The following is a 17479-nucleotide window of genomic DNA, read 5'->3' as shown; positions in this document are numbered from 1 at the left end:
CAGCTGAGCAGAGGTGTAGCTGGAAGTTTTCGTGTGTCCTAGCCCGCCAGTGGTCAGGACAAATCTCTCCCACTCACATCCCCAAGTAAACACACAGAGGTTTATGTTAATTACAAACTGCTCGGCCATTAGCTCAGGCTTATTAATGACTAGCTCTTACACTTAAATTAACCAATAATTCCTATCTGTGTTTAGCCATGTGCCTTGGTACCTTTTCTCAGTTTTGCCTTGTCATCTTGCTTCCTCTGTGTCTGGCTGGCGACTCCTGACTCTGCCCTTCCTCTTCCCAGAATTCTCCTTGCCTGCTTGTCCCACCTATACTTCCTGCCTGGCTACTGGCCTTTACTTATCAACCAATCAGAGCAACACATATTCACAGCATATGGAATGACATCCTCATCATTTCCCCTTTTCTTTCTATTTAAAAGGAAGGTTTTAACTTCAACATAGTAAAATTACATATAACAAAACAGTTATCTAGCAAGAATTACAGTTACAATATCTAGTCTATTTGTATTTGGCAAAAATATTTTATCTATCCTATATTTGTGAGTCTAAAGTTTCATATCTAATTTGTCTTTTTTGGGGGGCGGGGGTGTTTCGAGACAGGGTTTCTCTGTGTAGTTTTGGCACCTGTCCTGGATCTCACTCTGTAGACCAGGCTGGCCTCGAACTCACAGGGATCCGCCTGGCTCTGCCTCCCGAGTGCTGGGATTAAAGGTGTGCGCCACCACTGCCCGGCCTAATTTATCTTTTATCATAACCAAGGAAAATTATAACTACCTAGTCTTCAACTACATCAAAGACCCCAGAAGGATATAATATTATCTAAGTAAACAGGAAGAGCATTGTAAGCAACTTCTAAAAATCTAGAATATCAGAGACAGCTGCCTGCCTGGACAGTCATCCAAAATTCCTCTATAACATTGGGGCATCCATATTCAGCCATAGGCCTAGTCTCTCGGTCATTTTTTTTCTCTGTGTCCTGTAGAATGTCTGGCAGTTTCTTCTGTGAAGCAGGAACCTGAAGGAGCATCTCGCCTTGCAAAGTTTTGTGGTTCCTTTCCTATGGGTCCTGTGTGTCCAGTTTATAAGACATTTTGTCAAGTAGTTCAGGCAAGAACAGTTTCTTGCCCAAGTGGCTATTTTTGCCAAGAAGAAGATAAACTCCATATGGAGTGTCTTCGATGCCCATCTTTTTCTCTGAAGTAAATCGGTGCTGCCAGGAGCAGATGTGTCTTACTGTCCAGAAAGTCTAAGTTTTTAAAACATTTTAAATGCCATATTCTATAGGTCTTTGAAGAGTTTGAAGATTACCTACCTAATTGAATTATATCTATGTATACCTAGAAAACTTAATATGACTATAAGTTTGACTATCATAGAAGACTAATTATTAATCTGTATTTCTTAATTATACATTACAATTTCAAATGAGCTGTACAAACATAATACCTTAAACAAGAGTAGAAATATACATACAGTATAGCAAAATTAACTTTAAATTTGTAATAAACTAAAATCTATGGCAATGTAAAACATTTTACACAAGTTGTTGTTCTTTAAAAGTATATTGAATAATCTACCCTTTCATCCTATCATATCTATATCCTATCCCCCTTTTTTCTTTAGAAAGATATTGACAGGGTTAGGGATTTAGCTCATTGGTAGAGCGCTTGCCTAGCAAGTGCAAGGCCCTGGGTTCGATCCTCAGCTCCAAAAAAAAAAAAGAAAGAAAGAAAGATATTGACTATGACCAATAACAATTTGTAACCAATCTCTAAACAAAGACAAATGTCCTTAATCCATTTTTGAGGAATGTGGGTGTAGTTTTCTAGGCTACTTCCTACTGATTGTGGACACTAGTAGTCTTATGGGGATACTTAGAAAATGTCCTACTTGTTCTTTTTACAATCAGACTCCACTACCAGTAGGATGTAACCCAAAGGGTACTCAGAGGAATGAAATATTGTAATAGAATTATCCCTCAGGACTGGAAAGAATTAATTACACCTGTCCTAGAGGCCAGAGCATAATTACAATGGAGAACTTGGTTGAAAGAGGAAGCTAAAACAATAGGACAACAGTGTAGGACTAGAGCTGTGGAGATTTCCTAGGATCAGCTTCTTGGAGAAGGCGATTATGCTGACATACAAAGACAATGTTTATATGATAACCAAACCTTAATTCTATGCAGCATGGCAGCCATGAATGCATGGGACAGAATTGAGGAAGCAGGGAAGAAAATTGAATCACTTATTATACAAGTTATACAAGGCCCGAAAGAATCCTTCACAGATTTCTTGCAAAGGCTGTCTGCAGCAGTAAATAGAATGATACCAAATTCAGAAACTAGACAGATAATAATTTTATCTTTGGATTTTGAGAATGCGAATGGAGCAGGCAGAATAATAATCAGGCCGTTAAAGGCCAGATCAGCACCCTTGGAGGATTGGATCAGGGACACAATTAATATTGAGTCTCATGACCATGATGATATGTGGATAGGAGAGGTGATATCAAAAGCTTTGAGGAAAAATAATAATGTCAAGTGTTTTAGTTGTGGTAAACAAGATCATTTGCAAAGGGAATGTAAACAGAGTGTTCCTAGAAACAATGTTTATTCAAGGAACAATGGCAACAGAATGCCCCTGGATTATGCAGAAAGTGTGGTAAGGGTAAACATTGGACCAACGAATGTAGATCAACAAGGGACAGACAAGGTAATCCTCTGCCTCTGCCATTGGGAAACTCCCAGAGGGGCCTCACACAAGCCCCCATGGCAAATTCAGTTCAGACTTTTCCTGCTATCGTAGAAGAAACATATTTCTCAGAGCAATCAAATAACCAAATGCCTATTGGAATAAATCAGGCTGCTCGGGGTGATAGAACAGCTGTAGCAGAGAGAACAGGAAATTCAGGAGAAGCCATAAAGTGAATTTTTTGGCAAATTTTTATAAATAAACATAGACCAAAATTAAAAATATGAATAAATGGCGTTCTCTTGGAAGGTTTGGTAGACACAGGTGCAGATGTGACAATAATTGCATCAGAATTTTGGCATTCAAATTGGCTTCTTCAGGAGGTAAATGTTCAGCTGTTAGGGATTGGAACATTATCTCAAGTGAAATAGAGTGCAAGATGGCTCAAATGTATAGGGCCAGAAGGACAGAGAGGAAAATTAAAGCCATATATGGCAAATATAGCTATGAATTTATGGGGCCGTGATCTATTACAACAATGGAATACCCAGATTAACACTCCTCCAACCTGAGAAATAAACCATAAACTAACACATGTTTCTGAGAGAAATATTAGGAGGTATTATTATAAAGAGCAGTCACCAGCCATCCAGATTGTAAAAGAACAGGGCACAACAACTGTTTATCTTTCAAAGACACCAACCTTTAAAATGGTTAACAGACAAGCCTGTTAACCATTGGGTTCAGCAATGGCCCTTAACAACAGAGAAACTGCAGGCTTTAGGAGAGCTGGTACAAGAGCAGTTAAATGCTCAGCATATTGAAGAATCACAAAGGAGGACCACCTCCTTTCCTTCCCCTCCCTGTCTCCCCTGGAGCCAAGGGAGATGGCTGAAAGTTACTCTGAAACCCACAGGTCCCTCTTCCTCTCCAGCCTTCCACACGGCAGTCCTGGAAGTGTCTCCACTATCGTGCTTGCACAGAGCCTCTGCACAGGTGACTGCGGTAGTTTACAAGGCCATCTTCAGGACTGTAACCATTGGTGCTCCTGTCAGCTGGACAGGCACAGCCTCAGCAAGAGTACCCTCTCTTTACCCAGGCAGCCTAGGTTTGGGTCAGCAGGGTCTGTGCATCCAAACAAGCCGTGGTTTTGATGTTTGGGTTTGGGTCTGAGTTTGGTTTTTTGAAACAGGGTCGTGTATTTCCCCTAGAGAAGACAAGACTGACTGTTCTTTGCTTGCTTTGCAGGAATCCTGGGAGCAGTAATTTACAGAAGATAGCTAAGGAGCCAGTGATTGACTACTTTGATGTCCAGGACTGAGAAGATAGATACATTTAGATAAAAGAATGATTCTGTGTAGCGGAGACTCATTTGCCAGCAGATAAATCATGCTCGTTCCTGCTGCGCGGCAGAATCCCAGACACGCGCTGTCTTGTGCTGATACATCCAAAGCATGAGTGTCAGAACCCCTTGTCTACTCCTGTCCCGAGTATCTCACTGTGGCCAGCTCCCTGGCTGTGTAGCCACTGGATTTTTAGTTGTGTGATTGAAGAGGCTTCTCACCTCATCACTGTGATTACTAAGAGGGTTAGGGAGTATCGTATTTTATTTGGATAAACCAGACTTTTTATCCCAAACTAGCTTTGTGGCACTTAGCCATAGTCTTGGTTGTCCAGTTGCTCACCAGGTGGACTTGACAGTCTTCATGTGGAAAGACACATGAAGTACTGACCATTGGTAAACCGTGTCTGGAATCATACAGGTCTTAAACCGTCTTATCTAAGACTTGGACTGAAAACTCTAGATTGGTCAGGATATAGATTTACATTTTCTCAAGTCCCTGGCATTCTTCCACCACATCACCGAGCCTACCCAGGGACAGTTTAACTGTGCCCCATAATGGTAAGAACTTGGAGCAAGCTCTCTTCTGCCATGTTTACGTTGTGGGTCTGTGAACTGTCCACTGTAGCCCTGAGTCCACTCTGGTTGATAAAGACTCTCATGCAGACAGCTGTCCTGTGTTGCTTTTTCCTAGGCCTTCAGCAGCCACACCAACTCTCCCTACATCTGAGCTCTGAACTGCTGTTTGAATAGTCAAAGAAATATGTCGACAGTCCAGAGCTTATGCCCAGCAGCCCACTGCAGGCATTCTTCAGTTTCCTTTAAGGCGGGTGTGTGGCCATCTTTACTGGCCCCTCTTCATCACAAGCTGGACTCTTTTTGTGTGTGTTTGTTTTTGTTTCCAAGACAGGGTTTCTCTGTGTAGCCCTGGCTGTCCTGGATCTCACTCTGTAGACCAGGCTGGCCTCGAACTCACAGAGATCCACTTGCCTCTGCCTCCCAAGAGCTGGGATTAAAGGCATGTGCCACCACCACCTGGCTTCTTTTCAATTTAAAATAACCTTTAAGCCCCAGAAGCTTGGAATCATAAAACAAGGCACTTAATTTTTACTTTTATTTTGTTTTTTGAGGCAGGATCTCACTAAGTTGCTTAAGCTCATTCAAGCTTTAAATTCTCAATCTTCATTGCTCAGCCTTCTGAGTGCTAGGATTACAGGTCTCTACCACCAATCCCAGCTGAGAGGCACTTAATTTTATAGGAAAAACGGGGCTGCGCTTTGGTCCTAACCCTAATCTCTGTAGGAAGGCATGAGGTGTAGCAGTATGAACGGGCGACTGGAGAGAAGTGGTGGGAAACAACAGAGTGGCTCTTTGGGCCTGTTTAGTACAGGGTCTCTGGCCTCACACCCAACAGGAAGTGCAGCTGTAATCCAGGGGAAGTAGGTGATCTGGCTGTGTGTATGCTTCTCAGATCTAGGCCTGCCAGTGCATAGATGGGGGCTCCTCCTGTCTGACTTGGGTTGTGAGGACTAAAGGAATCGCACCCTGGTGCATCAGATGCAGAGTCCATGAACATGATAGTTGGCATCTGGAAAGCACAGAAGCATCCTTTGTCTACAACGCTAACCGAGTTAAGAATGTGATGCCGGTTGGGCCTCTCCTGGTGAATGAGTGCCTGGTGCCAACCTCATGCTGGGACTGGAAAAGGAGGTGTGCTGGAGCTTGAGGGAGGATTAATTGTCCAGAGTGGGCAGAGAAAAGCTGGTGGGGAGGCTTGAGGCTGACAGGGATCTGTGTGAGTCATGGAAGCCATGGACAAACCCCAAGCCAGGGTAGCAAGGCTGCACTTATGATCTGTATGTATCAGAAGTCCACAGGTGTTTTCCATAGAGACCAGAGTAAAATTTTTTTTTTTTTTTTTTTTTTTTTTGGTTTTTTGAGATAGTTTCTCTGTGTAGCTTTGCGCCTTTCCTGGAACTCACTTGGTAGCCCAGGCTGGCCTCGAACTCACAGAGATCCGCAAGGCTCTGCCTCCCGAGTGCTGGGATTAAAGGCGTGTGCCACCACCGCCCGGCGTAAATATTTTTTTAATTATAAAGTTTATTGTTAAAAGGTTAAAAGGAACTTGCAAATAAAAATATAGCACCAAAATTATCCAGATCCAAAGTCTGTAGAACTCAGTGAACTTCTACACAGTTAGACTTGACATTTGAAACAGAAAGTGTGGGGCTTCACATTAAACTTTACACTTCCCTTTTTTTTTTTTTTTAACTTGAGAGATCTGCCTTGAACTCAGAGAACGGCCTGCCTCTGCCTCCTGAGTGCTGGGATTAAAGGCATGTGCCACCACTGCCTGGGCCCAAATCATGATTTTTACATATTAGAAAATGTTCTGACTTCCCAAGCCATTTTCAAATTAAAAGGGAAAAAAATCGGAATGTGGTCATGGACTTGTCTCCTTGACCTCAGGCTGGAGTGTGGGGAAGGGACCGTGGGTGCCAGCACAACCATCTTGTCTCCCACCCCATCCTTTCTGCAAGTGTTCTTTATGGCCAGAGCTTTCCAGAGAATGAACTCTTATCTCATGGCTAGATGAAAAGCCTTCCTGATTGCAGGTCTGGGAGAGACAGCTCTGGATCCTGTCCAGCCATGTTTCAAAGGCCAGAGTAGAGGAGACAGGCCTAGGGGAGAGGCTGTCCTGTAGATTTAGGTTTGAGGAATTCCTTCCTGTGTTGCTGGACTTCAGGATTCCTGTCTAAAAGGCTGGGGACCTCGCTTCCTAAGGAAAGTGGGACATGTGCTTCCTCTCCTAAAAGGAGAGACTGGCAGACCACACTGGCATCTCAGCCTTCACTGGCCTACCTTCTCAGTGACCCACAGCAAAAGAAAGTTCTGCTTCTCACGCATCCCGTGACCTCAGCATGCATCTCCTGTACCATTTCCCAAGGTTCCCTCGAAGAAATTGTGGAAGCCACTCTTGCGCCTCAGCTAACAAAGGCCAAGTCTGGAAGAAACAGACTCCTTGGGACCATAGTGTGTGGCGCATCAAGGTTGGTGTACAGGCCAGGAGGAAGCTAAGTCCTCAAGAAAATGAGCTATAACCCCCCCCCCCCCCCCCCCCCCAGTTTCCTCCTGTAGAACTCACTTGGAAGTCCTTCCCAGCGGTCCAGGCTGCTCTTAGCCTGGCTAAGATGTCTGTGCAGAGAGCCTGACTGAACATTGAGGTAACGCTGTTCCTGCCTTGGCTTGCTCTGACCCAGGCACTTTGCTTACAGTGGGCATCAGGTTCTGCATCCATCAGGTGGCGTGATGGTCCCTGCTCATATGCTGAGCAGATTCTGCATCCTCCCAGTGGGACAATGATTCTTGCCTGTGTGCTGGCCCAGGCTATCATGAGGGTGGTAGTGGTGTTCAGGGAGGTGGAGCGTCTCCACATGCCACAGGGCATCAGAACAGCTAAGCCTCCAGCCCAGACCTGGACACCCAGCAGGTAGCGTGGGGGAGGGGAGGAATGGAGCAGTGGTCAGGTGGCACTGGCAAGGGCGGGAGCTTTCAGTGACCCCACTTTGCTGTCTGCTGTGCCCAACACAGGAGTGGAGGAGTCCGAAGTCCATCTCTGCACACTTTCCAGGTGGCCTTTCCTAACAGTGGCTAACAGTTAACCACCTGATCAAGCACGACGAGCACATTCATCCTTTACTCCTCGAAGCCCCAGAAGTATGTTAGGTCACTTTCTGAAGATCACCCGTAAACAACAGGGAATCTGAGATTCTTAGTAGGTCTCCTGTGTCCTCGCCGCAGAACAGAGGCAGCTTCTTCAGAGTCCCTGGGGGTGGGGCGGGGGGAGGTGCGGGGTGGCCCAACAGGTCCAGTCAAGTGGGCAGGGAGATGCACCAAATCTCCCCAAACAGAACAAGCTGAACCTCTCAGAAGACAGGACTTTTTCTACATTGGCCACTAGAGTGCAGTATAGAACCCTAAACCAGAGTGGGATGCGTACTTAGCATCAGGAAAGCACTACAGTTCAAATTTTTTAGTAACGGTTACAAAGTTACAAGCCCCCTCCCTTATATATATTTTAAGACAGGGTGCACCGCCACCACCTGGCTCCCCCCCCACACACACACACCTTTTTTTTTTTGTGGTCTTTCAAGACAGGGTTTCTCAGTAACCCTGGCTATCCTGGAACTCACTCTGTAGACCAGGCTGGCCTCAAACTCAGAGATGAGCCTGCCTCTGCCTCTGGAGTGCTGGGATTAAAGGCTATTTTTTTTTTTTGGTCACATTTTCACTTCTTTTTAGATGTTTCTCTCTAGTTAATACAGACTGTAGACACAGAGGGAGAAAACAAACCATGCAGATACCCAAAGGAAAACTATTCCAGGCAGCAGGAACAGCCCTGCAAAGGCTCCGCAGTGGTGCCGGCCATGAGCTGTGAAGCCAGTAACAGGGAAGAGCAGGTATCCAGAGGTCAGCAGAGGGAATTTGATAGCATCAGGCCTTGTTGGTCAATGGAAAACTTTGGGCAAAATAATGTGTAAGATCTAGCTCAGTTTTTACAAAGGATCCAGGCCTAGAGCAATGGCTCTTCCAGAGACCAAATTTAGTTTCCAGCACCCAAATCAGGCAACTCACAACCTCCAGCTCTAGAGGTGTCCTGTGGCCCTGGCTTCCACAGGTGTGCACAGCACCCACATACAAAAAGTACTTTAAAGTAATAAGGGATCCCAGCCTGTATTGAGAATAGATTGCAAGGACGAGCATCTTCAAGCAAAGAGGCTATCACCCAATGCTGGCCGTCATCCGAGAGAGGCGGTGACGGTGGTGGGGTGGCGAGGGGTGGCTGGGTTCTGGGGACAGTTTGCAGATAATACCTAAGGGATCTGTTGGCAGCATGTGGGATGTGAGAGAAAGGAGAGTCGGGGATGATTTCAAAGTTTTTGGCCAGAGCAGCTGAGAAACTGAGTTTGCCATTTGCACAGGAGAGTGTGGGAGGAACCGGCTTTGGAGATGGAAATCTGTCCAGTAGGTGGCTGTACATGAGAGTCTGAAGTCTGGAGACAGGATGGGGCTCGGGAGCTAATTTGGGGAGCTATGATACATAATGGTATTTAAAGGATGGTGAGATCGTGTCCAGGAAGTGGACAAAAAGAAGAGGTACAAAGACAAGCCTACATCATTCAGGCGACAGGACAGGGCAGAGGACCAGGGCAGTGGTGCCCTCGGCCACTCCCTGCCTTGCCTCCTCCTCCTCATACCCCTGAGCCTTGGCTCCCTGTAGCTGAAGCTCCCGTGTCTCTGATGAGCAGGACTCCAGCCTGGCGCAATGAGTTCTTGCAGATTCTACCCAGCCACGCTCGATCACAGGGAAATGTTTATGGCAAAGGTAAAGCTCCTCAGTCCTGAGCCTCGTCTTTGTCTTACAAGGAAGCAAAGGGAAGCGCAGAGTCTCAATAGCCTGCCGCAGTTTCAGGACACTTGAATGTGGGCTTTTCAATATAAGGAGGGAGTTTGTTGTTTTGTTTTGAAACGGTGAGTCTCCAGGTTACCCTGCTGCCTGCAAACTCCTGGGCTTAAGCAATCCTCCTGCTTCAGTTTCTCGAATAGCTGGGACTATAGGCCCTATGCAGCTATGCCTAGCTGGCTTATTTTGTTCTGTGTGTGAGTGTGTGTGTGTGTGTGTGTGTTTGTGTGTGTGTGGTGGGGGGGGAGGTTGTCATTTAATTGTTCCTATATGTTATTTATATTCTTGTTACAGAAAAATTGGACAATTCAAAACCCAAAGCTAGCCAAGCTCATACCCTTAGGTGCCAAGACACATGGGCCTCAATTTCCTTGACTGTTAGAGGATTGGATGAGAGATTGCATAGTACATGCAGCCAGCATAAGACCTGTGTGCCAGGCAGAAGCCCTGTCTTTCCGGCAGCGGCAATGTGAGATGGGAGCTGTTTTCCTCTTAGCTCAGGTCATACACCTAGTGATAGCAGAGCAGGTACTTGGATCCAGGCTGGAGGCTTCACTGGGCTTTCAAGTGTACAATATGATCCTTATGTATATAAGTGGCAGGATCTAAGACCTCCTGCTCCCTGTAATAAGGTCAGTGCAGATGGCTATGGAGCCAAATGAGGGTACACCGGTAGGGGTGGCTACAGACTCCTCACGTACAGGACATCTGTTAAAAATGATAAGTGGGGGCAGTGGTGGTGCATGCCTTTAATCCCAGCACTCGGGAGGCAGAGGCAGGCGGATCTCTGTGAGTTTGAGGCCAGCCTGGACTACAGAGTGAATTCCAGGAAAGGCACAAAGCTACCCTGTCTCTAAAAACCAAAAAAAAAAAAAAGATGGTAATTTTGGGGTTGGGGATTTAGCTCAGTGGTAGAGCGCTTGCCTAGCAAGTGCAAGGCCCTGGGTTCGGTCCCTAGGTTCGGTCCTCAGCTCTGGAAAAAAAGAAAAATGATAAGCGGCGCTAGTTACCGCACGGAAAGGCCACAAGCCACGACAAAACCCAGTATCAGAGCTTTATTAGGAGGAGGGAGGGCAGAAGAACCAGGCCTGGGGGAGAAGCATGTGCAGAGGGCAGAGAGAGAGAGAGAGACAGAGACAGAGAGACAGAGAGACAGAGACAGAGAAGAGATAGTGGGGGGAGGAGAGGACAGAGGAGGGGGGTCTGTGTCCAGCTCTTTGAGGGTAAAGGTTCCCCGCAGGTGGGCTTACGGAGCTGCACCATGCCACGTGCACATAAGAGGCAAGACCCCTTGCTTAGCTCCTGAACTTCGAATGTGCCGGTCATGGAGCTGGTGCGGGGACAGACTCCTAACACCAGCAACACCTGGGCTGAGGTGACTTTTCCTACCACTTCCCAGGCTGCAAGACTCCATCTGAAGAAGGTCAATAAGGCCACTCGGAGCTGAGTGCAGCCAGCGTCCCTAGCAAGACCCAGAGTGAGTGGGAAGGCAGGCCCAACAAGGAGTGAGGGACTCTTCCCACCAGGCTGAGAAGCGAACCAGAGACCTAGAGGAGCCCAGCATTGGACTAGGTGTTCCTCCTCATCCCCATTGCTCTTCTCAACAGCAGACTCAACTGGAGAGGGGGCAGGATGGAGAGTGGGGTCATAACATGGCTCTTCAAGGTGCTGGAAAAGTCATCTGGGAGGCCACCAAACACCAACAGATCCAAGTCTCGTTGTACAGATGGGAAAACAAGGCCGGAAGAGGGGAGAGGCACACAGCCAGTGTGTGCTGGGGCAGGAAGAATGGCAGAGGAATGTGTTATGAGCAAAGCCAAAAGACTGAGGCCCACAAGTGCTGTGACGCCCACCCCACCCATCCTGGCTGTTTCCTTCCTTCCTGCACTGAGACCTGTCTCTCCTCTGGAGACTTCCTCAGCTCTGCTCCAACACTTACCCTCAACTATTCCCTGGGCCTGGCCTCAGTCTCCCAGGCCTGGCTTCTCTGCTCTCATCTCCTTCCGACCCTTCATCACCTTTGTTCTCCAGCACGAAGGCTCCTCCAGCCCCCCACCTCCTCTTCACATTTCCCACTTCCTATCTCCTCTTCCTTCTCCTTGGCGTTATCACTCACACACCATGGACTGTGCATGAATATAAACGCCAAAGAACAAGATCTTCCTTGTGTCTATATCCTTGAAGGTAGATGGTGCCTGCCACAGTACAGACTTTCAACCAGCGACTACTGAGAGAATGGATAGGCCTGATCTGTGGTTGGGGTCAACGATCTTGTGAGCCTGACACTGAGCAGAAACTGAAAGGTGTTACAGGAGCCAGCCATGGTTCCACAGGCCTGGAATCTCAGCAGGAGGGTTATCAGTTAGAGGCCAGCCTGAGCTACATAAAGAGACCAAGTCTCAAAACAGCAAACCAAAAGCTCGTTTCAGGGCAGGTGTGATGGGGCTCAGCAGGTAAAAGCACCTGCATGGAGTGGATGGGGAAAAGAATCAATAAACAGAAGGATAAGACAGACCCTCATCCCTGGAGCCTGTGTAGACCTCTCATATGTTCATGCTCACAAGACCCCTGGGGAGAAGGAGCTTGCCCGGGGTCAAGAGGCTGGAGCCGTGTAGCGGCCAACCCTTTCCTGGTCACCTCCAGCTCTGGATCACTTGGCTTTCATCCTCCTAGCATGGGACACCAGGTACACGCAAGCTTTTCTCTTCCCTTCCTGGTCCCGTGTGATCCCAGCATTCTCCATGCCTGTCAGCCTCCTTCCACTCCCATGCTGTGATTATTTCCTCTGTAGAGCTTCTGCTTACTTCTTTTGTGGTACCGGGGATTGAACCAGGGTCTCTTGTGAGTACTCTACAATCGAACCACATCCTGATCTCTTTTAGTCTGTGTGTGTGTGTGTGTGTGTGTGTGTGTGTGTGTGTGTGTGTGTAAATGCGTGTGCATGTTTGTGCGTGCTCACAACTGCCACAGCATTCATGTGGAGGTCAGAGAACGACTTTTGGGAGTCGTTTCCTTTCATCCATCGTGTGGGACCAAGGAATCAAACCCAAGTAGTCAGGCTTGGCAGCTCTGCCCCCCCCCCCCCCCCGACCATCCCACTCCCCCTCTTTTATTATATATATTTTACTTTTGTTCTGACACAGAGTCTCACTAAGTTGCCCAGGCTGGCCTTGAACCTTCAGTATGACAAGTGTGAGTTACTGTGCTCAGTTCAGGCTCTTTTTTTGTTTTTAAATACATGACATATACACAGGGGAGTTTATATCACAATATATTATCAGGCAAAATCACATAACAAATTCATACATTTAATCCTAGAACTAGAGAATCATTAAAATCTTACATGAAACTTGTGCTCTGAACATGCCCTTAGAGAAATCATCTCTCCTTTTTTTTTTCAAAGATTTATTATGTATACAGTGTTCTGCCTGCATGTGTGCTTAGACACTAGAAGAAGGCACCAGATCTCATTACAGATGGTTGTGAGCCACCCTGTGGGTGCTGGGAATTGAACTCAAGACCTCTGGGAGAGCAGCCAATGCTTGTAACCTCTGAGCTATCTCTCCAGTCCTCATCTCTCCTTTTAAATAGTGTTGTTACATCCATGTGTAAGTCCAGAGACTATATTGCTTATTTTCAACTAGACTGTACGGCTTTATGCTCTGTTCTTTGTTTTGAGATGGAATCTCACTCTGTAGCCCAGGTTGGTCTGGGAGCTCACAGTGTAACCCATGGCCTCAAGCTCGTGGCTGGCCTTTCTGCCTGCGCCTCCTGAGTGCTGAGAGTACAGGTATATACCACCACACTTAGCTCTGTAGCGTGCTGGGGCTCTAACCCATGGCTCACACATGCTAAGCAAGAGCTCTGCAAACAGCCCTAGCTCCATCCCCGGCATTGCTTGTTATGCCCACAAAATGTCGCCCCGCCAGTGGTCCTTGTAGGGATGGAGCAAAACCCATCTGCAGGCTACAGTGCTGAGCTGGCCCGTTACGTGCCCTGCTGGCTCCTCTCGGCATAATTTTTTTAGAAGCATAAATATTGATTTGTAACAAAGGAGTTTGTGTACAGTGTTGAAAAGTCTACAACTTCCTGTTAAATTCACATTTACACTTCCCCTTTTTAAACCAACATTTATAATCATTATTTTATACCCCTCTCAGCATATTGTCTCATGACTTTCTCTGTGGACCCATCTGTCCCAGTTCCAGCATCCAACACTTGGTAGTATAGTTCAGGTGAGCTTTTAAAATCTCAGCTTGCCAGGCGGTGGTGGTGCACGCCTTTAATCTCAGCACTGTGAGTTCGAGGTCAGCCTGGGCTACCAAGTGAGTTCCAGGAAAAGCACAAAGCTACACGGAGAAACCCTGTCTTGAAAACCAATAAATAAATAAATAAATAAATAAATAAATAAATAAATAAATAAATCTCACCTTGTCCCCCACCTCCAGAAGGAGTCCAGCCTCCTCTGTCCCCTGTTCTCTAAGGCTATAAAGTGTGACCCTCAGCCCCAGTAAAGGACACTGCACACACCTCCACCTCACCACCCTCTGCCAACACACATACACACATGCACACTCACACACACACACTCTCTCTCTCTCTCTCTCTCTCTCTCTCTCTCTCTCTCTCTCTCACACACACACACACACACACACACACACACACACACACACACTCACACACACAGTCCTCAGACACAAAGGCCCAGCCTCATCCATCATGCATTTCCAGAGCCTGCACAGAGTCAGGGCTCACTCAGCATTCATGGAAATTGATGACAGGACAGAACGATGATGTCTGCTGACCCCTGCCTCATCCCATCACCAGGCTTGGAAATGGAGTTTTAAAATTTCAGCTAGGGAGCCGGGCAGTGGTGGCGCACACCTTTAACCCCAGCACTTAGGAGGCAGAGGCAGAAGGATCTCTGTGAGTTCGAGGCCAGCCTGGCCTCCAGAGTTAGTTTCAGGAAAAGGCACAAAGCTACGCAGAGAAACTGTGTCCTGAAAAGCAGGAAAAAAAAAAAAAAAGAGTTCATAGCCAGACTTGGTTACATAATACCCTGTTTCAAGGTGAGGGGGTGCACAGGGGGTGACTCTAAAAGGCCACTGAGGAAGGCACTCATGAAAACAGGTTGAGAAATCCTGGTGTAAACTCTTGGCCTTGCCTTCTCCGGCTCAGAACTGGAGGAAGGAAGAAGCAGGAGACCCCGGAGTACCGTCCCAGGATACCCTCAGAGAGTCCCCAAATCTGGCCCCCATCTCCCAACACATACACCAATGCATGAAGGTCCACCAGTCTGTCTGGTGTCTTTATATCACTGTGAGGCCCCAAGTAGACATTCTCCCAGGCACACCACTCCTGGAGCTGGAAAGAGCTGGTGTCTTTTGGCCCTTATGCCCCAGTGCTAAGAAAAGAGCCCAGAAGAACAACCCTGGAATATGGCAGGCAGGGTGGTAAATGCCTATATCCCCAACACTCAGGAGACAGAGGTGGGAAGATTGCCACAAGTTCAAGGCCAGCCTGCTCTACATGACAAGGTCCCAGAAGAGCCCAGGAGAGAGTTCAGCTGCAGGAGGACCACTGCCAGTGAGGTGTGCTTTATTGCAGCAGGATTGTGGTCACAGAGAGCTCTACTTAGAAGCTCTCCAGAGGCATAGAGCCACAGAGGGGTGGGGCGGGTTAGGTGGAAGTGACGGAGGTGAGGGGGACCTTGGGTGGTACGGTTACGTTCTGGTTTCCTGGTGCAGAGTTCTCCGGTCTCTGAGGATTCCGTGGTATGCTGGGGTGAATTATGCCCAGGTACACAATGCCACCTATGTAGGCACCCAGGGTGGGTGCCACCACTGGCACCCACCACCAATTGTCCCCGGCGCTGCAGGCAAAGAGGAGGAGGCCTGCTCAGGACACTGAGGCCCAGGATGTCACTTGTATCTAGTTCAGACCACCACAGGGTGAGCAAAGAAGCCACCCCATCTACCCTAAGGGACTCTCAGCCTGAATCAGGGGCAGTCCAACAGCAGGATCCACAGCTGAGGATCTTTGGGCCCCTCCCGATCCCAGACCACCTGGAGACTTCCTAAGATTCTCCTGTGCCGCCCTGACAGCTCACACCCTCTGCATGCAGGGACACCCAAGAAGCTGAGAGGAACGGGGTCTTGCAGGGGCAGTACCTGAACACTTGTTTGCCCCAGCCAGCAATGAAAGTGAAGATGCGGGGAGGCAGGTCACGGGATGGGTTGATTGCATATCCCGAGTTCATGCCGAGGGACACCCCAATAACACAAACAAGGATGCCTATCACCAGGGCATCAGCCCCTTGAAGTGATGCACTGTTATCCTTGTCAGTGATGGCGAAGAGACACAGCTGGAGCATTCCGGTCAAGAATACCTGGAGAGTAAATGTCATGGCAACCCACTGAGGACATGGGCCAAGTCACAGGCGCTCAGGCAGGACCCCAAATTTGCAGTGGCAGAGACACGTCTTGGTACAATCCCATCCAGGATTCATCCGTCCTCTTTATCTGTCACCGGGAACTTGAGGTGAGTCACCCTCATCACTGACCTCATCCAGGAAGCCCCGCCACAAGGTCATGTATTCAGGGAGATAGGTGGCAAAGATGCCTGCCGTGGCCTTGGGACCTGTCACCAACAGTTCTCCGCTTGCAAAATTGTAAATGGCACCTGTGGAGACAAAGACAGGAGCCTGAGGAGTAAGCGGCTGGAAATTCTTCAACAGCTTTACTAGGCTAGGTTTTTTGTTTGTTTGTTTGTTTGTTTGTTTGTTTGTTTCTCATCCTTCCAGAACTAGATACCAAGATGGCATCTAGCCATAGTTCAGAAAAAGAGGCTGGAGGCAAACAACCCGGGAAGAACACTCACTATAGAATAATAAGTAGATGGTGCCTGCAGCTGAGAAGGAGCCCAGGCACTGGCCCAGTACATATACGGGGAACTTCTTCCAGGGCATTCGGCCTACCGCACAGGTGGTGAAGGTCACTGCTGCGTTCATGTGGGCCCCTATCACGAGAAGAGGTGGGTGCGGTGGGGGTTAAAAGTAGAGAAATGAGCAACAAAATGAACGTGGCAGCAACAGCGACAATAAATACGGAAGGCGACTGTTTATGGAGTGTGTTTCCTGTGACAAGAACTCTCTCACGTAACCCTTAAAAGGCCACACAAAGCTGGGGCCGCCATCACCATTTTTACATAAGGCAAGTGAGGAGAGAGGTGACTCCTTGGCCTAAGATAAGCCAGCTGGTGAAAAGGGGGAGTCAAAGGGTCCGTGAGGAGTCTGGGGAAGACAGGGGCAGAGGAAAGGGCTTCACAGGGGCCCCCCTCCCTGTGGGTCGCCTAAAGGTGCAGCAGAAGGGGCTTCTGTGCCAGGGAAGAGGCTTGCTGAAGAGGACAGAAGCAGCCCACCAGAAAGTCTTGGCCTGACCAGATACGGGCTCACTCACCGGAGATGCTGCCCGCCACGTACACTCCCATGGTGACTCCGAAGCCAAAACCCAAGTTGACACCAAGAAAGCTCCCATGCTTTTGCTGTCCCAGAACCATATGAGCCACGGAACCAAGACCAAATACCTGTTGTGAGGGAGGGACTTCTGAGGGAGCTGCCGGCCCAACCTCCCCCATCGGAGGAAGGCTCAAAACTCAGTTTCTGCTCCTCACCACCCCACCCCTATGCCCTCGTCCCTGGGCCTCCCCAGTATCACTTATAAAGACCACGCCTTCTGCTGGGGGGTGGTGGTGGTGGTGGTGGTGGAGGTGGTGGTGGTGGTGGTGGTGGTGGCACACGCCTTTAATCCCAGCACTTGGGAGGCAGAGGCAGGCGGAGACCCGAGAGTTCCAGGAAGGACTTCAAAGCTACGCAGAGAAACTGTCTCAAACCGCTCCCCTCCCCGCAAAAAAAAGACCATGCCTTCTTTCTCCAGTCTTTTCTTATAAACTTCCCTCCTTGGCCCCTAGTGA

The 17479-nt window shown here is 48.1% G+C and overlaps 2 protein-coding genes and 1 long non-coding RNA gene across 4 annotated transcripts in view; 2 read left to right on the top strand and 1 right to left on the bottom strand.

Moving 5' to 3' along the window:
• Nfx1 (nuclear transcription factor, X-box binding 1) overlaps nucleotides 1-4711 on the top strand; it is a 69271-nt gene extending 64560 nt beyond the window's left edge. The window contains 1 exon segment of the mRNA XM_052718454.1: nucleotides 3951-4711. Within this exon segment, the coding sequence (XP_052574414.1) occupies nucleotides 3951-4023 (73 nt within the window). The 3' untranslated portion in view covers nucleotides 4024-4711.
• A 4268-nt stretch (nucleotides 4712-8979) lies between these two features.
• On the top strand, nucleotides 8980-16422 carry LOC128097640 (uncharacterized). 2 transcript variants are annotated; one of them, XR_008213928.1, is made up of 4 exons: nucleotides 8980-9430; nucleotides 10908-12194; nucleotides 15854-16048; nucleotides 16311-16422. It is a non-coding gene; the product is annotated as an uncharacterized LOC128097640 (long non-coding RNA). The 2 variants fall into 2 exon arrangements; XR_008213927.1 differs by having other exon boundaries at nucleotides 8984-9430; nucleotides 15854-16334.
• Nucleotides 12188-17238, bottom strand: Aqp7 (aquaporin 7). Its single transcript, XM_052718285.1, has 5 exons — nucleotides 16966-17238; nucleotides 16388-16525; nucleotides 16071-16189; nucleotides 15679-15896; nucleotides 12188-15380 (listed from the first exon to the last, which is right to left on the bottom strand). The coding sequence occupies exons 1-5, from the start codon at nucleotides 17141-17143 to the stop codon at nucleotides 15188-15190; spliced, it is 846 nt and encodes a 281-aa protein (XP_052574245.1). The 5' UTR covers nucleotides 17144-17238; the 3' UTR covers nucleotides 12188-15187.
• Between the last annotated feature and the right edge of the window lie 241 nt (nucleotides 17239-17479).

This window comes from Peromyscus californicus, unplaced genomic scaffold, assembly GCF_007827085.1.
Source record: "Peromyscus californicus insignis strain IS unplaced genomic scaffold, ASM782708v3 Scaffold_5__1_contigs__length_169319896, whole genome shotgun sequence".
Classification (NCBI taxonomy): domain Eukaryota; kingdom Metazoa; phylum Chordata; class Mammalia; order Rodentia; family Cricetidae; genus Peromyscus; species Peromyscus californicus.
The sequence above is the reverse complement of the archived record's forward strand: the minus strand, read 5'-3'. Positions and strand labels throughout refer to the sequence as shown.